General features: G+C 38.6%; 1 protein-coding gene across 3 annotated transcripts; it reads right to left on the bottom strand.

Annotated features, from left to right (window-relative positions):
- Nucleotides 1-26: 26 nt before the first annotated feature.
- On the bottom strand, nt 27-27997 carry LOC146449223 (uncharacterized). 3 transcript variants are annotated; one of them, XM_085101496.1, is made up of 17 exons: nt 27855-27997; nt 27497-27538; nt 25734-25807; nt 24764-24841; nt 23780-23894; nt 22538-22676; nt 21784-21849; nt 19351-19477; nt 18651-18753; nt 17884-17942; nt 16323-16387; nt 15456-15498; nt 14532-14646; nt 3619-3718; nt 2721-2790; nt 2137-2240; nt 27-1659 (listed from the first exon to the last, which is right to left on the bottom strand). In XM_085101496.1, exons 1-17 carry the CDS (start codon nt 27991-27993, stop codon nt 1395-1397), a joined length of 1704 nt encoding a protein of 567 aa, XP_084957622.1. In that variant the 5' UTR covers nt 27994-27997; the 3' UTR covers nt 27-1394. The 3 variants fall into 3 exon arrangements, with proteins under 3 accessions (XP_084957622.1, XP_084957623.1, XP_084957624.1); XM_085101497.1 differs by having other exon boundaries at nt 17905-17942; XM_085101498.1 differs by lacking the exon at nt 27497-27538.

The following is a 27997-nucleotide window of genomic DNA, read 5'->3' as shown; positions in this document are numbered from 1 at the left end:
CTAACAAACCTGACACAAACTGATCGTTTTTTTTTAATGATAAAAACTTTTATTGCAAATTTCAACAGTGCCAATTTTTGACATTTTATGCCCTATAAACGAAATGTGAAAATTTGTAATATAAACGATCTTACAAAAACGACAAAGACGCTCACTTTTTACATTTTAAATATTAATGGTCATTTTCGTTCTGGAGAAAACCAACTTAAATATTTCGCATACTAAAACAGACTGCTCAAGTTTCTTTTTATAAATACTTTTTCCACAGAAAAGCAAACATACTTCTTCTATACTTACTTACTTACACTTCTTCTTCCTTTTCAATCCCTAGTTAAATTTATCGAGGCTTCTAACCTTGAGGACACTTACGATTATTAAATAAAGCTTTATAGTTTTTCAGAGACACGACTTTCGAAGAAGCATCTATATCTGGCATGCAAACTTCTTACAATTATCCATGACTAATATATCAGACGGAGAACCGTCTTTTATGGGAAATTCACTTTAACACGAAGAACTTAACCCACCTTTGGCAGGTACGGGACGAGTTTTAAGGACAAGAACCGTCCTGCGATTAAATCAGGGCGAAAATAAATGCTTGCTTGATTTTGTTCAGATTTGAGTTGCATATCAGTTTTGTTAATAGTATTTGAAGACGTCTTTACCGTATCTAAATTTCAAAGTAGCGGATTAGACGTCTGAAGGTTTCGTCTTTGACGAGTTTTTTGGCTATTTTCTGCAGGTAGTATAATCAAACGGGGTGTACAAAATTTGATTCGAAAATTTGCCTCACAAAATTTGTATTACAAAACTGTGTATTGTTTGACGTAGGCTCTAAACTGGGGTTATGTTGCACGGACAAAAATCAAGTTTGGTGCTCAGATGGGCAAAGCATGAACCAAAGGTGTATGGTGGGGCATTTAACAGGGACAAAATCACAGCGTGTACACATACAAGAAAATACAGCGAGGACATGTTGGGAGCGACATATCTCCTCGTGACTGCTGATATTTTCAACTCGTGCAACAAGAATATTGCGGAAATTTCATCCCACCAACCGGTGCAAGTTGTTCAACTACTTGTAAGATGTCGAAATAGTTAAAATGCAGTAGTTCACTAAGTTCTTGTGTTTGTGCTGCGTGTAGCAAGTTACCCACCCACCAAAAATCGCCTTGTGTGAACAGAACTCAATTTGCTGCTGCTACTGAAAGCACGACCCCCTATTGAGAGCCCACTTTTCAGAATTAATAGTCCTATGCAAGATGCAGCAGCTTTTCCATGCTTGTTTGTGTTGTTTGGTCTTAACTCGTGCTACATAGCAGTGATTGGCTGTCTACATTTTACAACGAAAAAATGCGCCACACGTTGCCAAACTCTTCGATCTTCTACAACTTCTACAGCGTCAAGTTAGTCAAGAGATGATTGTTAACACGCCAGCGCCGGTTGTGCAGGTTTTCCAGGGTGGAGTTGTCGCCAGCAGTGCTATTTGAAGTCGTTAGGGATTGGTTTGTAAAAGGCTCAACCCCAGTCAAGGTGTTTGGATTGTACAACTGGGTAATCTCGGCAATGTTGAAGCCAATGGCAATCAAAAAGTAAAGGAACACAATATACTGCAGGTGATACAGATATCGTGATAGGGGCACCGATACTCGGAGGTGACTGAAAACAGAAAGCAAAAACAGAGTCAGTGGACTGAAGAGCGGTGGAGCTTTGGATTGCGGTCGTCGGTCCACATTGCCTCACTCCAACCAGGAGTTTAAGGAAGGTGCCTCCTAATGCAGAAGTATTTTTGCGGGAAATACTTCACCTTTCAAATGCTCTATTTTCACTGGACGACCCTTATAACCTGCAGCCGCATTGTTTTATAGACCTTGGAACATTGTTCTATTATTCGTTCTTTTGTCCACTCGACCAACCATGTAAGAAGTTGCAAACGGCGCAGGTCTCCCTGCGGGAAAAGCTGATATTAGGAAGGGCTATTTGAATTCAGTGCGTTGAAATTTTGACCGATCAACCGCTAGTATTTGCATTTGTCTTTCTCTTTAACAAGTCAGTTGTTAGGGAAACCATAAAAAGCACCAAGAAAGCAATGATACTCTTTTTTCATTCTGTCATAACATGGAAACCAGAGTTTACCTGAATTTGTGGCCATGCGATCGTCTAAGCATAATGATGACAAATACTCCAAGTTCTACATTCAAAACTATTGATGCCACATTCCCCAACACTGACGCAGTTCCCTGAAACAAATGGCAAAGGATACAGTAAACTAACAGGCGATAGGCACAGCTCTCTTATGAAGAACACCATTGTGGAACAGACAAGTACAAGTAAAGGTGAGTGCGTACAATTGAAGGTGAGTGCATACAAGTAAAGATGTAAAATGTAAAATGTAAATGGAATTTATTTACTCACGAAGCACCAAAGAGCTCTCGGAGCTCGTTCAAAGGTGTCCGTGCGTTCCAGGTCGAATTGGAATTTGGAAATGTTGGTTTTTGTGGAGGGAGGAAAACCGGAGAACCCGGGGAAAAAGGACCAACAACAAACTCAACCCACATATGACGCCGAGTCGAGTCCGGGAATCGAGCCCAGGCCACATTGGTGGGAGGCGAGAGCTCTCACCACTGCGCCATCCCTGCTTCCCCTGTGAATACAAGTGCAAATGTGTGCTTACATGTGAAGATGAGTGCTTACAAGAAGTAAAATGTGAGGATACTTACCTCGGGGTTCAAAGCAGCTACAGCAAATTGAAATCCAAACAAGGACAAGAGAATGCTTGTCTTCAAAAACCTGTCAAGAAAATCAATACTGAATTTACAACAAAAACTGAGCCAGGTCACTTGTCTTTAATGCTGAAGTATGAAAGAATGCTAATCAGCATTTTAACAAGTTTGCCCAGCATGGGTGGGGTAGGGAGAAAGCGACTGGGGGTATTTGGCTCTTTAGATGATACCTATGTTTGAACTTTTGAAATAATTTTTTTAGCTGTTTCACTGGAAGAGTGCAGTTGCTCAAATTGCCCTGTCACACACATTTCATAAGATTCATTTTTGCTTCTGGAATGCCGTGCCATACTGTAGATTCAGGGGAGAAGCCCAGATGGCGCAGTGGTGAGAGCACTCGCCTCCCACCAATCATATGTGGGTTGAGTTTGTAGTTGGTTCTTGTTCTCGCTCTGTGAGGATTTCCTTCGGGTAAACTGTTTTGTTCCGTTCTTCAAAAATCAATATTTCAAATTCGATCTGGAAAGTGCCCTTCTGTGCTAAATACATTATACACTTAATGTATGGTCCCGAGGGAAACAGTTAGTTTTGTTTTCCCGAGTCCTATAAGGATTCAAGGAAAAACAAAACTAACCAGTTTCCCGAGGGACCATACCTTAAGTGCTTTGTTATAAATTTAGACTTTCCCTTCAACAATCACAACAAAACAAACAAACAATACATTTGTATTTGATCAGGGGCACGTGACCAAGAATCAACCAATCACAGTGCTCGTTTTGTTGAGTGAAGTCTAGGTATATGACAATGTGATTTATTAAATTTGTAGTGCTAGAACGAGAGGAGTGTAGAAGCTGCTGAGGATGGTGAGGGGGGGGGGGGGGGGGGCTTTACCTACCATCGTATGTTGGCACTACAGTAGACACCCTCCCATTTGGACTTCACCTCTTGCCAGTTTGTTTGTGTCGTTGAGTAAAACGAGTCAAACCAACTCTCCACTGTGGAATTAAACAAACAACTCAATATTTTAACAATTATTCCATACACACGCATTGTATACAAGATGGTTATTGCCAACCTGGCGCTGCATGCCTCGTTGGCTATATTCATTTTGTCATGGTGTTGCTCAAAATTAATGTAAATTTGCTGTAGTTACGAGCTTTTGGCAACATATTCCCTTTACTAAGACTTGGAGAAGTATCACGCAAATTTGCTGTCATTTCAAAACCCAAAAATGTTTGTCTGTCAGCAGAAACAAAGAAATAATTGTCAAGTTTGTTATAAATTATCACCACAGTGCAATTAAACTGTCGATTGGTGCCTCTAGTCAAAGACAGAGTTGGCCGGTATGGATGGAAACTTGAAAAATGTTAGGCTAATGTTTTTCAAGTTCTCGCATTTTTGTTTTCAAAATGCACTAGAACAAACAGATCACGAGTTGTTCCTTCAAGAATTTAGCTAATTTCTTTCTTCTCGTTATTCTAGAATTATTTGGCAGCTGATTGAAGGTCTTATATCATCATTTTAAACAAAAGATATGAAAAGCCACATGATACTTCCCCTTTATGTCACCTCCCTCCAATAACAGCACCCCTTTTCAGGAGGAAACCGGTCGTTTCGCAAACGGTCAGTTCGCAAAGGACTAGAGGTCAATTCGCAAACGTATAAAAATCATGTCAAAACATCATTGAATGGTTGAGAATGTAAGAATTATTTCAATGTAGACAAACCGTAGGATCTTTGTGTAATAGACCCTTCTCCAAAATGGCGGCAACAGATTTGAATGAGTTAAAATTGAACTGAATGAAAAACTGATACCAGCATTGGAAAGAGCACCTTTACTTTAGTAACCTTGCACAGTTTCAGCATATTAGGTGTTACATCAGCTTAGGTAATGTGAGATGAAATTTGACAAATTTACAGACGTTTGTATGACTGGGGGTATACATCATACCCCCAGTCATACAAATGTCTGTAAATTGTTCATTTTTCAACTTACATTTTCTCAGCTGATATTACACCCGATATGCTGAAACTTTGCAGGGTTACTAAAGTAAAAGTGCTCTTTCTAGTGCTGGTATACGTTTTTAATTTTTACTTATTTGAATTTTCGGCCGCCATATTGGAGAAGGGTCTATTGCAAATGGCCGAACATCATAAAATGTTTGTGAAATGACTCGTTGGCGAAATAACCATAATTCCTTCTCAGGAACACATTCTTCATATTCCACAACAAAGAACAGTTCTTTTAGTTACTACATGTTGGAAGTTAAGACAAGCATAACACCTTAAGGACGTTCGCGCGAAAAAGTTCTGCCCCACAGATTTTTTTCATACTTTAGGTATGGTCAGCTAATAATTTATTGATGTCAGAAATGCAAAAAAAATGGGGGGTCACGGACTTCGTTTCAGAGATACAGCGCTGGAAAAATACCCTGATTTTGAAAAGTTGGGCCTTCGTAACTCAAAATGATCTCCACAGTTTTAAGTTTAAAATATTCAAGATGAGTTACTGGAGACAAACTATTTTAGTCAAATTTTATCTAAGCGTATATGTTTCGTAAATTAGTCCAGCTGGTGTCATCCTTGTAATTAAATGTAGCCCTTAAAGAGGACATTCGCGATCGTCTCACAGACAAAAAAGAGTGTAATTCGATGGCGCGTGGACAGAAAAATAGAAAATAATCAAACTTTTGCCCCATAGATTTTTTTGATTTTTCTCTAAAACGTAGACAATCGATAAAGAAAGTGATCAACCGAAAAAAAAGTGGGGGTCACCAGACATCTAAGAGAGTTATAATGAAGACAAGCTAGCCGCTGTGGTGACAGATTCCAAAGTCACGTTTTTGCGTGACAGGTCAGAGAAGCACTGGAACCTAAACAGGGATATCTATCCCATCATGCACAGCTCACAATGATTGCTCGAGGCAATGTTTTCGTTCGAGTGTGCTGTCAAAACTCTGATCGTTTAAGTTGTTACGCGGGATGCCCTGAAGGGGCATACCGTGTCTAAAAACGGGTCGATTTCTTTTTTTTTACGCGGGATGCCCTGAAGGGGCATACCGTGTCTAAAAACGGGTCGATTTCTTTTTTTTTTTTTTTTTCTTTTTTTTTTTTTTCTTCCTCGTAATCGCAAACCTGTACATTAATTTATTCATTAAACCCTCCCCTCTCCTACCCGGGATGTATTCTTCTGATTGTCTTCAACAAAAGCAGGCCAATCAAAATCCATTCTTGTCGCTTATATCGCTAGGGAGGGGACCCGCTCACCCCTACCTGTGTGACGTCAACGCATCATTTGATTTCTTCATTACTGACTGCATTAAATTGTGGCGCCATATTGTTAACATGTTGTGGACTCAAGTGTGCCGTTTTCAAACGGAAATTTCACCATTTTGAAGCGGTAAATCGAAAGAATAACTTCTAAGAAGCACTCGACATTTAAAACGGTGGAAATTGGAGAGTTCCTGGCTAAGGAATCGTGCTTTGTTTGACAGTCCCGATCCACGATGGATCGATGGGAGACTAAAAAGAGGTCATTGAGAAGCTTACGTTATCGTAATGGAATTTCCAAAATTTCCTGTGGGACCCTTTGTAGCGTAACACAAGGGAAACAAGATAACGCCATCTTCGTGACTCAAAATATCCATTAGCAAGGATAGTTTTATCAATCGGCGAAGCACACAGTTGGAATAAATGAATTAGCCCCAGTATCTCGCGTAAATGTCGGTACTCGTAGCAACAAATCTGCACATTAATTTATTTATTAAACTAGTCGGGATGTATTCTTCTGATTGTCTTCAACAAAAGCAGGCCAATCAAAATCTATTCTTGTCGCGTATATCGCGAGGGAGGGGACGTACTCACCCCTACCTGTGTGGCGTCAAAGCATCATTTGATTTATTCGTTAATCTAGGATTAAATTTGTGGCGCCATGCATATTGTTAACATGTTGTGGACTCAAGTGTTCCGTTTCAAACGGAAGATTAACCATTTTGAAGCGGTAAGTCGAAAGAGTTAGTTCTAAGAAGCAGTCGATATCTAAAACGGTGGGAATTGGAGAGTTCCTGGCGAAGGAATCGTGCTTTGTTTGACAGTTCTAGAGCACGATGGGACTTGAGAAGAGATCATTGATACGCTTACGTTATCGTAATGGAACGCGATCATCGTTACTCAAACTATTCCATTAGCAAGGATAGTTTTATCAATCTGCGAAGCAACTATTTTGAAGCGGTAAATCAAAAGAATGACTTCAAAGAAGCACTCGACATTTAAAACGGTGGAAATTGGATAGTTCCTGGCGAAAAAAAAATCGTGCTTTGTTTGACAGTTTTAGATACACGATGGGAGACTGATACCCCTTTCCCCGGGAAATAACTGGGTATTTTCCCACACTGTCCATTCCGGTAGTCGAGCATTAGACTTTTTAATACCCATTTACCCCGGGGCATTTGATCATCTCATGTTTTTTACGTTACAGCACTTTTTCCCCCTTTAATGACCTATTCATTGGCAAATACAGTAAGTTTCTTATTGAATACGTCCATGTACAACAAAAATGGGACGCTACAGCAGCAGAATGGCCATTTTGGCAATACTACGGTGTGTTGGAATGTTTCCTGAGGTATTACAAACATTGTTTTGCAAGTCAACGATCTGTCATGTCACTCATCGTCGCTCGCGTGCTTATCAACACTTCCATTTCTAAAATTAAAAAATAAAACAGGCTAACGTCATCACTCCCCGGGTCATCACGCAATGTGTTATTCAAGCTTTAATACGATGGGCCTTGTCAGTTTACCCATAAACGCATAAAATATTGCTCGTGTACCGACCGTATTAAGTTCTCTTTTTCAAACATCTGATTTTAACAGCCTTGAGGCTTGAGTAACATTTTCACAACAAATAGCGGTAGGAGAAATGTGCGGGTCATTGCGCATTTTTGACCTTTTGATTATTTTTGTGAAAACAGACGCATACGTCAGAGAATAAATATCCTAAAGGAACAAATTACTTTCATTGTTCAATTGTCGCCTGACGTCGCACAAACAGATACTTCATACTAACTAATTCCTTTGTTTTCTGCGGTCATTTGTTCCTCAAGAAAGCTACCAACAGTAAGTATATGACGTTCGCCTCTAGCTACGTTAGCTGTGATTTCATACAATAACAAAAGATGAGAATTTCGTCAAACAGACCGGTAGGAGGGGTATCTGACGAAAATGTCGGTGGGTGAAACAACATAACGCTATCTTTGTGACTCATACTACTATTGCATGCACACATGGAAAACGCTGATAGGATTTTATGAATTTGGATGATATCCGTTATCTTTAGCCTGAGTGATTCTTTTTTCTTTCAGCTCAGATTGCTTCACGAGAATTTCCGCTATCTCTGAGATTGCTGTGACCTTTAATACGATTACGATATCATTAGCAACTTTTGAAATTGATTGAAAATTAGCCTTTGAAAAGTTATAATTTCCCTTAATAAATGATCCCTTAACAAGCTTAGTCAATATGAAATGCTATCTAATCTTTGCAAGCTTATGTGCACTCTGGAGGGATGATGTACGGTGTTTTGAGCGAAAAATCAATTATGTTATTGCCATGCTATGAAAACAATCTCGGTCTAAGGTTACGTTGTGATGGTGCAAACAATCTGGGTACAATGATACTTTGTGATTGTGCAATCAATCTGGGTACAAGTTTACGCTGAAATGGTGCAATCAATCTGGATACAAGGTTACGTTGAAATGGTGCAATCTACGTTGATAAAGGCTGAGGTCACACTAGAGGCTTTACCATGGTAAAAATTGCTTTACCAAGGTAAATTGCGCAACCACCTATTTACCATAGTAAAGCTGTCAAAAAAGATTTGACGCTTTCCATGTGCACTCTTTCGCATGATCAGTAAACTTATACGTGACGAGTACACTAAATGTTGACATGTCGCGTGAGCTCATATCGGCTGTAAGTCACTGATCTGTGACATGGCGTGTAATAAAATTATGGATCAACAAGAGAGAGTTGTATTTTCAATTGTTCCCATTTTGCTTTTAATTCTGCTGCTTAGACGAGCATGTAGAATTCGCTTCCTTCTTACATACAACTATTTAGATCTTGGGACCAAAGAAAGTGCAGCGGTTTGTAGACGGCAAAGACACAGGCAAAGAAGAGCGCGCAGGCAAGCCTGGGTTTACCCTCGACAACAGGGATGGCTTGAGGAAATGTATGATAACCGGCTCCTTCGAGCCTTTTGGAAAGACCATTTCAGGGTAACACGGGGAACATTCGACTTCATTTTAAAAGTTGTGAAGGACGAAGAATTAGCGCTGTTGAAATCCATGTTCGCTCAAACACACGCGCCAATGAGCGGGAAAATAAATTTCATGTTTATAAAATATGAATCCACAAATGTATTGTAATTACTGCGTTTGTCCAAAAAGATGACAAACTGTCAACAAAATATGCATGGTTTAGATAGACAAGAGATGTACCCACCTTTTTTTTTTGGTAACTAGATTCTTATCTGGGGTCAAGTCAACTTTGTTCTTGCCGCTGTTGTCAGGGCAACTTACCAGAGTTAGGTTTACCATGGTAAACTGAAAATTGGGGGTCACACTTGCGGTGCCGTTAACCATGGTAAACTTGAGTTTACCATGGTTAACTTTCTCCAGTGTGACGGCGAATAGCAAGTTAAGCGTTTAGTTAGATGGTAACAATTGTACTTTGCGATTGGCGTTGAGTTCGAAACGTTTTCATTAGTCGTATTTAGAGATCTTTTTCGAGGAGGACACCAATTACTGCTTGAGGTAACTGCTTTTACCTAGACTCTGTTTGGTTGATATAGCTTGTAATCAGTAGCGGTATTTTGTACGAAATGACAAATAGGCGAACAGTGTCCTGCAGATCTCGATTTATATATTCAGAGTTTACGTTCACTCGTGTGTTTCACGGCAAGGTTGTGGTTTGTAATTTATCTTAACTGGAATTAATTGAAAAAGCGTTGATTTTTTTTATACATACTTCTGATTTGATGGTTTTTAATTTATCTTTAAGGCGACGATTGAGGAAACTGTCATCCTTATACTTTTGTGTTAAGACTGCATTTGGTAGCATACCAAAGACTCAATAATGAATTGTTGTTTCTGATGAAAGGAAGCTTCAACAACGTTCATCATTTTTCTTTTCGCGCTGCACCCGACTTGGGACCCTGTTCACAGGCCAGAGAGGATGAGCTACCTCTTCCTGTCTTGTCACAGGCTAATGTAATATATGAAACAAGAACCCGTTAAGAGTTTAAGCTGCTCGATTGCAGCGTCAGTTAACTCAGTAATACTCAACCTCTGTATTTGAATTTTTATGACTTGACCCTCATGTGCAGCCGCTCTAATTATAACAATGCCCTACACACGGAAATGTGACTGCCTGCGTGATGCAACGTTTTCTATTATGTCGTAACGGGGAACTCATTTACCGTAACATCACTAGAAATCCCTATAGGCCGTCTAAGGAAAAACAAGAGAGCCTGTTGGGCAAAACTATTACGTCATGTTCTGTATTTTTAATTACATCGCGTTGTAGGGAAAGTTACCTCGTGTATTTACGGCTTATGTGAAGTACATGTAATTTAGAAATCTTCGGTAGAGTCTTTTCTCGCCATATCGAACAAAGGATAATAACAGCGAAGTTTTACTCTCATTTGAAATACAGTCGAACCTCCCTTTGCGACCACCCCTCACGAGCAACCACTTTTCCAAAATACCAAACGTTTTCAAGTCAAATCACCATAGATGGAACCTCTCGTAGGCGACCACCTCTCGTAAGCGACCACCTCTCGTAAGCGACCACTTTTAGAGATGATTGTTTATAATTTTCAATGGTTTTTAACCTCCCGTAAGCGACCACTTGACACACAATCTGCTGTTTCTATCACGGGCGAAAATTGACTGTAACATATCGGCCCACATCATTACAGCGGATACCGTATTTTAATAAAAAGTGTTTTAAAAAGTCTCACAGCCGGAGCTACCGGAAGTGTCTCCCGACATTGAAACAAATGATAACATATAATGCACTATAGTGCACACTGAAATAAACTTTAATCTGAATCCCTTATAGCAAAGAAACTCTCTCATTTTGTAAATAGCATTCATGTACATGCACGACCAATGATGACTCTCTTAACCTTGTTACGCGGGATGCCCTGAGGGGGCATACCGTGTCTAAAAACGGGTCGATTTCTTTTTTACGCGGGATGCCCTGAGGGGGCATACCGTGTCTAAAAACGGGACGATTTCTTTTTCTTCGTCGTAGCTTCAAATCGGTACATTAATTTATTCATTAAACTCACCCCTCTCCTACTCGGGGTGTATTGTTCTGATTGTCTTCAACAGTAGCAGGCCAATCAAAATCCATTCTTGTCGCTTACATCGCGAGGGAGGGGACCCACTCACCCCTACCTGTGTGACGTCAACGCATCATTTGATCTATTTATTAAAAACGGATTAAATTTTGCACCATATTGTTTATAACATGTTCTGGACTCAAGTGTGCCGTTTTCAAACGGAAATTTCACCATTTTGAAGCGGCAAATCAAAAGAATAACTTCTAAGAAGCACTCGACATTTAAAACGGTAGAAATTGGTGAGTTCATGGCGAAGGAATCGTGCTTTGTTTGACAGTCCTTGACAACGACGCGAGACTAAAAAGAGGTCATTGAGAAGCTTACGTTATCGTAATGGAATTCCACACATTTCCGGTGAAAGTCTGAGTCGCGTAACACAAGGAAAACAACGTAACGCGATCGTCGTGACTCAAACTATTCCATTAGCAAGGATAGATTTATCAATCGGCGAAGCATACAGTTGGAATAAATGAATGAGCCCCAGCATCACGCGTAATGCCAGTGTAGCAGGCATCTTGTTTTTTTTTTCTTCCTCGTAGCTACAAATGTGTACATTAATATATTCATTAAACTATCCCCTCTCCTACTCAGGATGTATTGTCCTGATTGTCTTCAACAAAAGAAGGCCAATCAAAATCCTTTTTTGTCGCTTATATCGCGAGGGAGGGGACCCACTCACCCCTACCTGTGTGACGTCAAAGCATCATTTGATTTATTTATCAAATCCGGATTAAATTTGGTGCCATGTTGTTAACATGTTCTGGACTCAACTGTGCCGTTTTTAGACGGAAATTTCACCATTTTGAAGCAGTAAATCGAAAGAATAACTTCTAAGAAGCACCCGACATTTAAAACGGTGGAAATTGGTGAGTTCCTGGCGAAGGAATCGTGCTTTGTTTGAGAGTCTTAGACCACGACGCGAGACTGAAAAGAGGTCATTGAGAAGCTTATGTTATCGTAATGGAATTTCAAAAATTTCCAGTGAAAGTCTGGGTCGCGTAATACATGATATATATACAAGGGAAACAACGTAACGCGATCGCCGTGACTCAAACTATTCCATTAGCAAGGATAGATTTATCAATCGGCGAAGCATACAGTTGGAATAAATGAATCAGTCCCAGCATCACGCGTAATGCCAGTGTAGCAGGCATCTTGTTTTTTTTTTTTTCTTTTTTTTTTTTTTCTTCCTCGTAGCTTTAAATCGGTACATTAATTTATTCATTAAACTCACCCCTCTTCTACTCGGGGTGTATTGTTCTGATTGTCTTCAACAGAAGCAGGCCAATCAAAATCCATTCTTGTCGCTTACATCGCGAGGGAGGGGACCCACTCACCCCTACCTGTGTGACGTCAATGCATCATTTGATATATTTATTAAAGACGGATTAAGTCGCGCCATATTGTTTTAACATGTTCTGGACTCAAGTGTGCCGTTTTCAAAGGGAAATTTCACCATTTTGAAGCGGTAAATCGAAAGAATAACTTCTAAGAAGCACCCGACACGTAAAACGGTGGAAATTGGTGAGTTCTTAGTGAAGGAATCGTGCTTTGTTTGACAGTCTTAGACCACGACGCGAGACTGAAAAGAGGTCATTGAGAAGCTTACGTTATCGTAATGGAATTTGACAAATTTCCGCTGATAGTCTGAGTCGCGTAACACACGGAAAACAACGTAACGCGATCGTCGTGACTCAAACTATTCCATTAGCAAGGATAGTTTTATCAATCGGCGAAGCATACAGTTGGAATAAATGAATCAGCCCCAGCATCTCGCGTAATGCCAGTATAGCAGGCATCTTGTTTTTTTTTTTTCTTCCTCGTAGCTGCAAATCTGTACATTAATTTATTCATTAAACTATCCCCTCTCCTACTCGGGATGTATTGTCCTGATTGTCTTCAACAAAAGAAGGCCAATCAAAATCCTTTTTTGTCGCTTATATCGCGAGGGAGGGGATCCACTCACCCCTACCTGTGTGACGTCAACGCATCATTTGATTTATTTATCAAATTTGGATTAAATTTGGCGCCATATTGTTAACATGTTCTGGACTCAAGTGTGCCGTTTTCAAACGAAAATTTCACCATTTTGAAGCGGTGAATCGAAAGAATAACTTCTAAGAAGCACCCGACATTTAAAACGGTGGAAATTGGTGAGTTCCTGGCGAAGGAATCGTGCTTTGCTTGACAGTCTTAGACCACGACGCGAGACTGAAAAGAGGTCATTGAGAAGCTTTATGTTATCGTAATGGAATTTCAAAAATTTCCAGTGAAAGTCTGGGTCACGTTATACAAGGGAAACAACGTAACGCGATCGTCGTGACTCAAACTATTCCATTAACAAGGATAGATTTATCAATCGGCGAAGCATACAGTTGGAATAAATGAATCAGCCCCAGCATCACGCGTAATGCCAGTGTAGCAGGCATCTTGTTTATTGTTATTCTACCTTCAAAACTTATACAGCTGTTTAGCCAATGCCAAGAAAATGCATCTATAGCCGTTAGCGAGGCGAAAATGTGAGAGGTAAGCTTATTTATTTACCTAGAATGGGTAGGTGGAGATTGATTGTACACGGGATTGGTGATCAATAAAATTGCTCTCTTGTAAGGTAAGACTTTCTCGTTTACTATCAACACTTAAAAAAGCTTAAAGGTGACTTCGTTTGACGAATAGACTACATAAAGTGTTGCATTTCAATTATTTTGTGATATCGAGAGTCAAGTAAATATATAAATCTCTTGGCGCGAAATACCCGCAGGACCGTATCAACGCCTTGTTGCAACCTTAACCCGTCTAATCGTTTCACGTCGAGTTTTCCTTTTTTAAAACTGCGCAACGGAAATGAATTTCCCTCTTTTCCCTCTTTTTAATGCTGTCACATCGGCTGACATGTGTGTTTACCTCCGTGTATCGTCAATCATGAATTGCGCGTGACATTGCGTGGCGTATGCGTTACTTGCGCACTAAAGATGCGCATAAACAATTAGCGCGAACGTCCTTAAGGCTGAAAAATTGCCAAATACAAACTGTATGAACTTATGAACTGGCCTATCTGAAATATCATTCAGAAAATTGTATGTAACACTGCTCAAATATGGTCATGGTAGTCAACAGATATCCTGCGGTATACGTAATTTTGTGTGTTGGGGAGAAAAATGGAAAATAAAGGTTTTCTCCAGCTTTTCTGCAATTTTCTGTGCTCTGTTAGCATTGTGTTGAATAATAAACAATCAATTATCCTACTCAATCTTGCAGAATATGCTCTGACTGTAGCCAACTCGGCCTATGGCCTTGTTGGCAAAGTATCATGTGATATTCCACTAGTTTTTGCAGAATATTTGTGAAGTATTCAAAGGCTTATCTGCTCTGCATGGTATGTTGATTCAAATGTCAGCTTACCCATGTGTTTCATTCCTGCGCCCATTGTGAGAAACGACACAGTGACACTAATGGCGACAAATACTTGAATGAGAACAGCAATCCATCCAAGGTCTGGATGATCTGATTTGATAATCTGCGGGCAGCAAGGAAAGTTATAATAATAATAAATAATAAAAGCAAAATAAGAGTACAAAAAATAAATATTACAGAGAAAGTGGCGAGGAAGCCTTAGGAGAAACCATAGAGCTTATAGAATAAGGCTTTCTTATTACAGAGTTGTTACATATAATGTTTGAAGACTGTGAGACGGTTGATACAATTACAGTTGACTGATAATATTGTTTAAACTGCGTAGCGTCTTGTTCAGGTGATACAAAAGGTTTTGGTATTCTTTAACGCTATTAAGTTCGGTTTATGTTTAATGAAGTTTTATGTGAACATAAACCAAACTTAATAGCGTTAAAGAATACCAAAACCTTTTGTATCACAATTACAGTTGAAACGAATAGACAGGAAACGATCAATAAAAATTTGAGAAAGGAAAAAAGTTAGTCATTAATAAACCCTTCACAGGCCAATTCTGTTGTGGGAAGTGAAGAGCTTACTAATTAATCCTTTTTCACTCCTTTAACTCTTTAACAAAGCACAGACTAGAAATTACAATGGGATGCTGAAGACAGGGCTTGTATGGCACAGGTGGTCAAGCGAATCTTGAAAACAAATCAATGTTACAAGATGTGCTGCTATGTTACAATTCCAAAGATAGTGATCAACATCAAATTTCTCCTTGTACTATCAATACTTAATCAATCTGTAAGATTGTGAGAATTAAGGATATCAGATCACCCAACTTGATACTGTATTTCAACAATATAATTCTTTCTCTCCACTGCTTCTATAATGAATGTTTGGGGGTAAAACACTGGGCTCAAGTGTTCATACCTCTGTACCAGGAACAGCTGAAACATATCCATGTGTTGAAGCCCTGTTCAGAATAAGGAAAACAAACTTTGATGGCACCTTTGTAACTAAAAAGTGATGTAAGATTTACAAGTAATGTTTAAAAAACGAGCAGGAGTGTTTTATCGGGTTTAAAACCACAAGGCAGTCAGCTGAGTGGTTTTAGACCCGATAAAACACGTGCTGTGAGTTTTGTGAATGGCTTCAAAAACATTCCTGGAAAAACGTGTGTCAATAGAGTTCATAACAATAATGCTTTTGAGAACATTGGAACACTGCATACTAATAAGGAGGAGGTTTATTGATATACAGTCACTGCACGTGATGTATTATAAACCATTTTGATAGGTCAATGGGCTTATGAATTGTTAATGAGTTTTTGAAAGTTAAATAATATTATTTTGGAAGTAAAAATATGTCATTAGCAACACAAGGTAGTCTCATAATGAAGTGAAAGCTAGCTACAACTGCAGACAAAAATCTATGAGACACTTGATGGAAGAAACCCAACCAACCCAACAACAACAACAACAACAATTTATTTACAGATTTAGATTATATAAAGGGCTTGTCCTGCAAATAGCCACAAAGCTAGTCGAGGCGGGACAAGACAAAAAAAAAAAATTACAGTTGTACAGCACAACCCTTCCCCACTAATCAAATAACCAAAAACACATTTTCACTTAAAGCCCCCATACTTTTGCACAGTGTCAACTTTTCTGTGGGGGGGGGGGGGGGGGGAAGGGGGTGTAAGGTGTCTACCTGGAGGTGTCTCGATCTTTTTGTCTGCAGTCTTAGTTCGATTGTCTCAGTTTAAAGTACGTTCTAAGGAATTGCATGTGAGCTCACCATAGAATAATTATAAGAACGCCGGTCAGTAGTCCAGCAATGACAGATTGGCAGAAACCATGGATCTGTTAAGGTTTAAAATGATTAGGAAAGGTCTTAACAACTGAAATAAATTATGCAAACTCAAGTATAACAGTTAATATCTTGAAGGTGGTGATGGAGAGACAGGTACAGTACTGTACTGTTAACAGAGTTCCCATTCATATCAAATGCAATATTTCATCACCATTTTGAATGGTGGATAAACAAATCAGACTGCATATTGTGACAAATGAAAAACTTGACTTTCACTTTACAGTTACGGCCTCCTGTTAACAGACACCCTTGGGGCCAGAAAAAGGCTGAGGTGTCTGCTTATAGGAGGTTAAAGATGTAGTGTTTGTATGAAGCTGAGAACATGACCAAGTATCTGCTTATGAGAGTTGCCCACCTACGGGAGGTGTCCATTAGAGGAGGTTCCACTGTAACGACATTGAAACCACTCCTTATGATAACTGGCTGATTGTGTTTAAAGAGCAAATTAAAACAGCCATTTCTTGACCATTAGCTGATAAAAATACCCCTGTCACATTCAGATCCAGATGTTCATAGTATAATATTTGCGGGCTTGCTCTATTTCCGTATACCCCTTTACAACAATGTGTTGTTCCAGCAAATATCCCTTCTAGTTCTCCTCCAATGGAAGGATTTCTGGTGGGGACTCTCCTCTCCAACCCCCCACCCCACCCCACCCCTGAAAATTCTAATTTAGCATTATATTTTCCTTTAAAAATTTTGGCTTTTGAGAGCCCCCTCCCCCTGGAATTTGAAACGGACTTTCCATGGGGAGGTATCGATATTTTCTGCTACCTTACAATCTAACTTATATCTTGACAAATGAAAAAACCTGACTGTAACTTCACAGATATAATGGAAAAATCACTCCTAATAATATTATTATTGTTTGCCTAACCAATTTTTCACAAAGCAAAAACAAAAACAGACAAACTATCTAGAAGATGATTTTAGATAACTTCAAGTCATTTTTAATGACGCAATGTTAAATGCAATGAAATAATTAAGCTCAGTAACAGTACACTTACATGTACAGTCAAACTTCTTTATTACAGACACCAAGGGGACAGGAATAAGTGTCTTTATTAAAAACTGGATCATTGTATAATGCAATTCCAGGGATTTGATTGGCTAATAGCAGCCATGGTATATGAGCCATTATACCATGCCCGAGAAATAGGGACCATTAAATTGTCTTCTGGTTGTTCTTGCAAAGCGAAATCAGCACGACCTAGCAATATTTCCGGACTGCTTTTAATAAAACAATTATTCCACTTGCGCTTGTTGGATATGAGATGATTATAGCCAACTCGGCGCTATGCGCCTCGTTGGCTATCTATCATCTCACATCCAACGCGCGCTCGTGGAATAATTGTTAAGTATTATAGAGGTGTCTGTAAGGAGGGGTTCCAATGTAGCTGTAAGCATCAGCACTAATACTTATGTAAATTATCCATGCATTCCACAGGTCAAGTCTAGGTTACCACTAACAACATGCATCATGTACCTGTGAAGCTGAAGGCTTTACTTTTTCAAAAAGTACTGGCAGGATATTCACAACAACGCCTAGAACACAAGAGCAGAAGTAAAAGCATTGAAACAAGATGGACATACATGATTGTTAAGTAATGATTTTAGGTAAAGGATAATGTGCATTTGAACATCATATCTTCATCATCATTAAAAATCATCATCGTCGTCATCTTTACCATAGAGCACCATAATCACCATCACCATCATCATCATCATCATCTTCATCATCATCATCATCATCATCATCATCATCATCATCATCATATCTTCATCATCATTAAAAATCATCATCATTATCTTTACCATAGAGCACCGCAATCACCATCATCATCATCACCATTAAAAATCATCATCATCTTTACCATAACCACAATCACCATCATCATCATCATCATCATCATCATATTTTGGTTTAATAGTCATTACAAAATATCCTGATTAGTGAGTGAGCACTGATAAGTTGAGCGCAATGTTTCTATAACTCTATGGAAACAGAAAATGGAAAGTGCAAATAGGAGACTTAAAGCTCTCTGCATATGTGCCAGGGCCTCCATGATAATTTAATTTATTTTTTAGATTGTTCATAGTTCTTGCCAAGGCTAAATCAGAGCTACTACATCATGCTCAGGACACTGACCAACCATCCTCTTCTCTATACCGACACAAACCTATCATGAAAAACTGGAAGCCGAAGGTGTGTGTTAATGGACAGCACGCTTTCTCAATAACTGGTTTACTCACCCATTGCCACTGTAGCCAGGACAAAAGGCTGACCAATATGCTTGAATTCACCTTGATGCTGATTTTGATTCAAATGACTTTCTATAAACAGTTTAGAACACACCTGCAAAAAAGATTTTCTCAATGAACACTCTAAGAGTTTGGGAGCCGTTTTGGTTCAGGAAATTGAGTATAGGTTTTGAACTTTATGGTGTCTGAAATAAGGAATGTTTTGCCTAAATGGTCCGCAATAGCAAACATAATTTTGCTGCTCTTTAGGCCAATATGGGGGATAGCTTTAAGGTATTACTAAGGTGGACTAAAAAAGTGTACCCTGTGAGAAGATGTTTCTTGGTTCCCCTGTGTGCCAATGGGTGAATAAGGAAGCTCAGCTGGTATCTTTTGAATTTCCTTTCTTTGATTTAGAGCTGTTCCTAACCTCGGACAAATTAAAAGACTGGTCTCTAGCTGGCTGTCAACCAGGCCCCGGTTGTTCAAGGAGGGGATAACTAGAGCTATTCAACAGATTCGTCACTATCCAGTGGATAAAATCTAGATGTTCAACCAATACATTTTATTTGCAAGGGCCAGTTTTTAAAATAATAATTTAATGCATGGACTGTGGCCTCAAAAAAAAGGGCACAGAATGAGACAATCATGCAAGATATTAGTTTGCATGAGTCATACAACTACTGCAGAGCCTGCAACTAGCCATACTTACAGTGAAAGTGAGAAGAAGGCAACCAACCACAAAAGTCAGCAGTGACACAAAGGGTATAATACAGGAATTAACAAAGATGATCAGAAATGCACAGCTCCCCACAAATACTGCTAATGTGCACTCCATACTGTAAATAACAAAAGAATATATCAATTTAAATACACAGTCTCTTCTCACCTCTTCCAGCACGTTCAAGATGGATACAAGATTTAGAATTGCGTTTACGGCAAACAGCAAATAGCAGAAATGACCATGTAACCATGTTTACCCAATAAGTATTTTTCGCTTGCTGTTTTCAGTTTCCCAGTAAAATTGAGTAGTTTTGTATCAGCATCAAAGGTGTATTTTGCAAGTTTTCTCATCTCTGCACTAACTTTTTCAAGAAAACATAAATGTAAATCGCACATTTGTTGTTTGCTATATATAAACGGGATTCTAAATCTCTCTTATTTTGGAGCCAGGCACAACATCAAGAACCAATCACAGGTGTATCAAAGTCATCTAAGCTAGAAGGGCAGGGCCGTACCTAGGATTTTTTGTCTGTGGGGGCAAACTCCGCACACCCCTCACAGGGGTCTACCGTATGTAGACAGGGTTTCTAGTTGAACATTAATTTTGTTTTCACTCCTACACAGAAAGTTGCCTCTACGACGTTTAGAGAAAAAAAACACACCGAAGCTTTTTTTTTTTAATTGCCATGACTTCTTATGGAGTTAACATCTTGTTTAGCTTGAAGTAAATATTGTTTCTCATTTTAAAACACAGTCGATACACTGCTGTAAACAAAGGGAGAAAATCACTGAGCTTCCACAATACAAACGCACTATATCAGTGGAGCGAAGCATTTGCAAAAACACAGTTGTTATTTAAATACAATTCAAGCCTTTTCAGTATTACTGTGACACGTTGCATAGCTCTATAACACGCTACAACGATTACTAGAGAACCTAAAAACCAAATAGCCGTGCCAAGAAACACAACTCCTTGTGAAAAACACTAATAGTCGGGCCCGGCATTCCAACAATTACAGAATGAAGCTCATTGCATGATACAGGCAATGATTAATTTCTGTCCTAACATTACACAAATCTCAACAAGAAAGGCAGTTAAAACTATCAAGCACTTAAAAGATCCAAGCCAAACCCAGCTGAAATGCCCTATGTGGCATAAAAACACCGTCGTCGAACACGCGGAATAAGAGATCATATTCAAAAGGAAGAGAATTTGTTACAGCGAGTTATAGCTTTTTCTGCGCGCCTAATTTACACCTACTTTTGTTGTATTTGTTTGTGCTACATCTTTCATACCTTTCGCCCCCACACCTTTAAAGATGATTATGTATGTAAAGAGCCTTTCTGACACTCCTTTTACCCTTTTTAAGCCAGTTTTCTTTGCATAAGTTTTTAGTGTGCGCGTCATTTTCAGTGTTGCAAAGTTGTGTTTCGCCGTTTTTATGTTAGTCGTTCGTTTTCTATTGTTTCTCAGTTGCTTATTCCATGTCGTTACTTGTAGTATTTTTTAACATCTTTTATTTAATCTTTGTATTTCAAGAACCGTTCTGGTACGGATTTGTTTACCGTCGGGATGTGTTTGGAATGGTGAAGTTTTCGAATAAAGTGATAAAGTAGAGAGCTGAGTGTAATTAGCAGCGGCTACAGAATTCAAAAGAGGAAACTCAAAAATCATTAGGCGCAAATGAGCTGTCGGATGATGAACATGTGATGGTTAAATCCAAACCCGCTACAAATACTTGCGAGCAGGGCAGGCTTTTAAAACCAATTTATCTCTGAAAAAAAATATACTTGTATAACCTAGATTTAAAAAGACTAAAACACGCGCCAGAAAGTGGCGTAGGCTTGTCAGTCTTTATTTACACACCAAATTCTAAACCATAGGCAGCACAAACTGACAAAATCATTATTTTCATAAGAAAACCGGTACTGGCTTTTGCCTCAAAAGATTTTCCAAAATAATTATTTGGAATTCACATTGAAGGAATATTTTTTCAGTCAATTAGTCGACTTTCTTGTGATCAGTGTGATGTTAGAAACAAATTGAGTTTTCCTGGCGGGGGCAGCTGCCCCCTCTGCCCCCGCTCTAGGTACGGCCCTGAAGGGACCCTTCTGTAAACCACTTTTGTGATGTTGGCATCCTCATTAAAGATTACCCTCATCATCATTCAGACACCGCAAAACTGAAATGCATGCTTAGTAATGAGATTTGTAAATCAGGTTTTATATGTCTCTAGTTTTTCACACATAACTGTCACTGGTTTTTGCAGTCATATTTTTTTGTGGACTGAGTATCTTGGTTTCAGGCACCTCTCCTCCCCCTCCCCCGATGTTTCACTCTAGTAGTGATTATGTTGGCCACAAAATAATTTAATTTATACACATGACCGTACAAACTTAGTGAACAACTCAAAGAACTCACTTGAGATCCAACAGATGAGTGTACACTTGACCTGCTGCCAGAGTGCAGTTGATGAGAATGGAAACACTGACAAAAAAAAACCAAGTATACAAACCAGCTGTGCTTAGTAGTTAAATTATACTAACATAAGATATCAAACAGCACCTACTGGAAGAGATAATGTTTGATTACCGCCCTTCCAATAACATGCAGACTCTGAAGTTCAAGATTCAACCAACTATAATGCTTTTCACTGCTGTCATTCACTGCAGCGGACCAAGAAAACAAAATCATTTGGATCAATGGAGTCAAAAGGTCATGTTCATATGCTGTGATTAGTGAATTTCAATCCACTTTGTCAGTTTCTGTATTTTTGCAATAAGTCAGTTGTCGGCATAAGTTTGATTAACAGCAGTATCTCGATATTGCATGTTCTAGAACATGCAAATCATTAGTTAGGGTTGAAGTTCAGAGTCCGTTTGCTATTGGAAGGCGCAGTAACGTCTATAAATTCAAATAGGATTTCATGAAAGTTTCAGTAGGTTGTTTGAGAGAATGGAAGCCAATCACTAAAGATTCAAAAGTGTCAGCTGTCAGCAAAGGTGAGTATAATTGAAGGTGTGCGTAACCATTTTATGTTGAATGATTTTTATAAGACAGTTATGCATGCAGCCCTTCAACATTGTTCGACCAAGGGAAATGCCTATTTAATTAAAGTAACTGTTGTACATTGATTGCAGTTGTACATAAGAGATTGAAAACTGGTGTTACATACAACATAAGAAGCATGATCACTTCGAAGATCTGCCTTGGACCATTGGCCAGGAAGAGTTCTGCTAGTACGTAAAGACTGGGATAAGTTTTTACGGTATGTAGGCTCTCTGGTATTGGTAACATGGTTCCAGTAGCTTCACCTGCAAGACGAAAGACTGAAATTATAAATGAGTAAGATAGAGTTACCTATTAATTCATGTTTGATAATAAAACTGAATTCATTTTCAGGTATTTAATGTACTGTCGCTGCATAAATCCCTTGATATCATGTAAGTTGAAAAAAAAGAGGAGCCCTTTAAAAAACACAGCAATTGGTTCTTGTTTTGAGAGCTTAATGCTGATAAGGGACTGTTACACTGGGCATTGTTTTCCTTGCAACTTGTCTCGCAATTTTGTTGCGACACAAGTTGCACAAATCGTTGCCAAGTGTAACATGCTCTGAAGTGAACACGTCTCACAATTTTTTTGTTCGCGTAATGACCTTGCTAGATGTAGAAGTTGGTTGTACTTCTCGCAACGGTGACTGCAACAACAATGTTGCGAGACACGTTCATTTCAGGGCATGTTACACTAGCCAACAATTCGACCAACTTGTGTCGCAACAGCGCAACGAAATTGTGAGACAAGTTGCAAGAAAAATTGCCTAGTGTAACAGTGCCTATGAGTTGTTTGTGAATCTGTAAGCTTACTAACTATTTGACCATTTTATGACATACTAAAAAACTTTCTTGAATGTCTTTAGGTGAATTGGTTTAAGGACGTCACATATTCAAACAGAAAACTATGACACACTGAGCACCAACCAGACTTAACATCCTTCACTTAAAAAAAATAGACTTGAAACTCTTTTAGTAAATTGTATGATAATTTTGAAACCTCATAGACTCATAAAAGTCTTTGATTTCTCAAAGTAAAAGTGTTATCTTTAAATGGACTTTTCCTATATTTTATATTTTTAAATTTGGCTGCAGTTGATGTAAGTTGTCCTGTGCAAACCACAGGTCTTATTTTTAGGCAAATAGCCCTTACTCCAAAATGGCTACTATTTTAATATTCTTTTGTTTGCATTCAAATAAGTCCTTCTTGCCTCGTTCAAAGTAAAATGTACTTTTGATTTTTGAGCTTAAGAACGAGGTAAGAAGGGCTGATTAAATAACAAGAAAAGATTAAAAAAGTAGCCATTTTAGAATAAGGTCTATACTGGCCGTACCTCAAATATTTCTAAATTTACAAAGGTACATACATGAATCATTTCTATTGATCTCCATCTCCATCTCAATCTCTGATTTGTCATTGTTTTCTTCTTCCTCAATTTCATCGTCCACATCATTTAGGGGAATATCTTCATCCCCAGAAAACTAATTAAAGAAAGAAAATCACATTTTATTGTGTTTTATGAGCAATTTTATTTCGACCTGTGGGGGTTGCTACCCCTGAAAAATAAATAATTTGAATTAAAATTTATGTTGTAAAAAATACAACAAAATGATCCAAGGCACATAAATCACAACAGCTGATTATGAAGTTATGTTTTTGTGCCATGAAATTAAATTGCTCCAAATTAAATAAGCTGTATTTTGGTAGAGAGACTGGTTATAAAGTGATTAACAAACTTCTTCTGTATTATTAGAAGTTATGTTTTTGTGCCGTGAAATCAAATTGTTCCAAATAAGCTGTATTTTGGTAGAGAGACTGGTTATAACATGATTAACAAACTTGCTCTGTATTTATTTGAAGTTATGTTTTTGTGCCGTGAAATCAAATTTGCTCCAAATAAGCTGTATTTTGGTAGAGAGACTGTTTATAACATGATTAACAAACTTGTTCTGTATTTATTTTAAGTTATGTTTTTGTGTTGTGAAATCAAATTGCTCCAAATAAGCTGTATTTTGGAAGAAAGACTGGTTATAATGTGATTAACAAACTTGTTCTGTATTTATTTGGACCAAAAAGCTTTAAAGCAAAGAATTAACATTACAATATTACATGCATTTTGTGCTTAAAAGTGAACCAATTAAATTGAAGCGTTTCTTGATTCCTCATTTTGCGAAGGTCACTTGCATCTTAAAGATAAGTAAGAAGCTATAGTAATTCCTTGCTCAAAACTAATGTACAAAAACCAACTATGTACAGTGTATGGTATGGTAACCATAATTTCTGCAAAGAAAAATTTGTGCTGTTTTGGGTCCATAAGCGTGCCCTTTAGACTCACAGATTAATTACTTACATTTGTTTCTAGAATTTGTTGTTGTTTCACCAAATATCCTCGTTGTAAGAGCTCCACAAAATACAATATCGCCAAAATCTGTAAATTCAATGAACTCTTGATTAAAGCCCCAACATTGATCAGCCTCTAAATTCTCATTATACTATTACAACATGATCAGATGTATAGGTTACGAGAAAAAGGAAAATGATCACCACAAACAAAATGACAATTCCTTAATGTTAATTTGAACAAATTCTCCCAACTAAAATGTACCATGATACAAAATAATTAAAGGAAAGACAGTTAGGAGAAAATGCATTAATATAAAAAACTGATACACTGGATAAATGCAGTTTCAAAGTATAAATTGACTTAGCGGCCTTGATTTTTGAGCCATTATACCATGTCCCACAAATATGGTAAGAATATGCATCACAGGGAAAAGAAATATCACTAAATCAGCAAGATTGAGCAATCCTTTCGTGGTTATTTTTAATAAAACAATTATTATTGCACTTGTGCTTGTTGGATACAAGATAAGTATAGACAAACTGGTGCTGTGCACCTCATTGGCTATCTATCATCAACACAGGCATTTTTTTTGGGGGGGGGGGGGGGGGTGCATGAGTGCCAGAATCTCATTTAACTGCAGTCTACTCTCCACAATCTTCCCTTGCTTTTAAAACCCAAAATGGTGGGTATAGGGTTCACTCTCCCAAAGAATATGCCTGTATGTCAACAAAACAAACAAAAACAAAACAAAACAAAACAACAACAAAAAAAAAAAACCAAAAAACCAAACATAAATTACAATGACCAATGTTACAGTTGTAGAGTTTTTCCTATACAGACCTCACGCTTCTGCGGTGATACCCACATTTAATGCAACAGGAGATGTACAGTAGCTTATAATACATAATTTGTACTTGATCAAAGTCAGAGAAATTCCAAATATACAGGAAGCAGGAACTTTATGTGTGCTCTGTACCTGTATCAAGGCCTCAGTAAGGAGAACCACAACAAAAGGTATCAATCCTGACTGGGAAAGTGTGACTGGCAAGCCTACATGAAGAATAATATATAAATTCCATGTGAAATATATTTTGTGATGGTGAGTTCAATTAGCTGTGAACAAGTAGCCTGCGAGCAAGCTCTCTTGGGGGGTGGGGGGCGGGAGGGAGAAAGAGGAGAGAGCTTGCAAAAATGTCTCAGGAATTTTCATTTCTGCGTTGAATTTTTCAACGCAAAATGCTGATTGGTGGGTATTGAATTTGGTGCTTACGTCATTGCTCTTCACGTGCATCGTGTTGACAACACAAAAATGGTGGCGGAGTTTCTATTTGTGAAGGTTGCGAGAATTTCTATAAATAACTTAGGTTTTCTCTGGAATTAAAACCCGAGCAAAGTCAAGCTGCCAATGTTTTACTTCAAAGTAGCAATGTTCTTGCAGTTCAGTTTACCTACGAGATTTGGGAAAGTGTGATATTTCAACCTTTTGCAGCAATTGAAAGTCTAAAGTCTAACATCAAACAATGCTAGTTGTTTGCCCATTACAAAGTATCATTATCGATTACTTGATCGTAGAAGCAAGAAGAATGGGGATGCCTGCCGCTTCGATTGCTGATATTTCAGACGGGAGAGTCAAGGTCGGCCAAATTTAAGCTTTTGTTTGGTGTTTGGCTCAGCCGAAAAAAATATGAACATCTTTCAGCTTACACCACAAATTAAAGCTTCGGTACAGGGTTAGCAGCGAACTGCCAGTTTTGTAGGGCAACGTTCTTTAGAAGCGCAATGATTTCCTTTTGATCTGGCACTCTCATGTCTGCTTTGCTGCTCGTTCACAACATCACAAATTTCACACGGTTTGAGTGTTCCAACGAAACCACATTGTCGATATTGAGAATTGCGTCCTCGTTCTCGGAGACCCGGCTGCAAAATTGAGATCCTTCCGATTTCCTTACAGTGCTTCTTTTTTCCCGTGTCAAGTTTTCAACATTTTTTATGTCCAGTAGTTTTGTGGCGTTGACACTGCTGTCGGCAAGATTCGCTTGACCCTTGGGATGACATTGTGACCTTGACCTTTTGGTCAATCGGCTTTTAGTGTGCTCACAATTAAGTAAAATCCTTCACTAAATTTTCTAATTTTTGTGGCACTCGGTAGGCATACTCGATCAGAGAAACTATAGTTTTTTTCAGCAAGGATTCCCGTCTTTCGAAGTGTATCTGATAACATTGTACCTAGTTTCACATGATTGTTTTCGTTTGCTATTGTTTCCGGTTTGCGCTGATTGGCCAAATTCTGACAGCTAGGACAGCACGGAGCTGCTGGGAGTATTGGGGGCGGCATTCAAATTCCTGAGACATCGTTGCAAGCTCTCTCCTCTTTCCCCCTCTCGCCCCCCACCCCTTAGAGAGCTTGCTCGCAGGCTATGAACAAGAAATGTGGAGTTCCAGAGAATATCCATAATCCTTCAGTGGAAGGTTTTTTATTTTGCACCCCCCACTTCCCCTAGCAAATTCCAGTTTAGGTTCATACTTCTTGAATTTTGACTTTTAACATCCCCCACTCCCTAGGAATTTCCAATGACCTTCCATGGGGTGGGTATGGATTTTTTTTCTGGAGCTGCACAATGAGAAATTACTTCATTTGGAAAATACAGTGAGCCAAATGATTCTTCCAAGAGGGATTAGGTTAATATATAATCAACAAGTTAAACTGAATATATGAGAGATACATTTAAGAATACCTACCCAATGTTCCAGTTCCCAAAATTGTACCAACGGTAACAAAATCTTAAAATAAACAATTATAGATGTTAAACAAAGCATTACAAAACAACCTCTTACTATTTCTTTCATTTTCACTTAAATTTTAACCTGCATATAGGCTTAAGCTTAAATGAGTTAATTTTAAACAATACGAAAAAAGCGAAGCCGGGATCTCTAGACTACGTTCATTAAGAAATCAAACCTAGTATTGAGCACACTCAGGAGCTGTCCAAAAACAACGAAATGATGCAAATATGCGAGCTCAAGTTTAAATGAACCTGTTGCAAGTTAGGGACCAGACTACTTATTTTGAGCGAATTAAAGAGCTGACTAAACTCACAACATTGAAGATATCCTAGAGCTATCCATCTGTTTTTGGCACTGGTCCCAACTTCCGTCGCCAAGCTTCTTAATCCAAGGTTTTCCGAAAGCAGTTCGTCTGCAGCTGTCTGGCGTTCCTCTACATCTTCGTACTCCATGTTT

The sequence above is a fragment of the Pavona decussata genome, unplaced genomic scaffold (genome assembly GCF_977016875.1).
Source record: "Pavona decussata unplaced genomic scaffold, jaPavDecu1.1 SCAFFOLD_602, whole genome shotgun sequence".
Classification (NCBI taxonomy): domain Eukaryota; kingdom Metazoa; phylum Cnidaria; class Anthozoa; order Scleractinia; family Agariciidae; genus Pavona; species Pavona decussata.
This window is presented reverse-complemented; position numbering and strand designations above follow the sequence as displayed.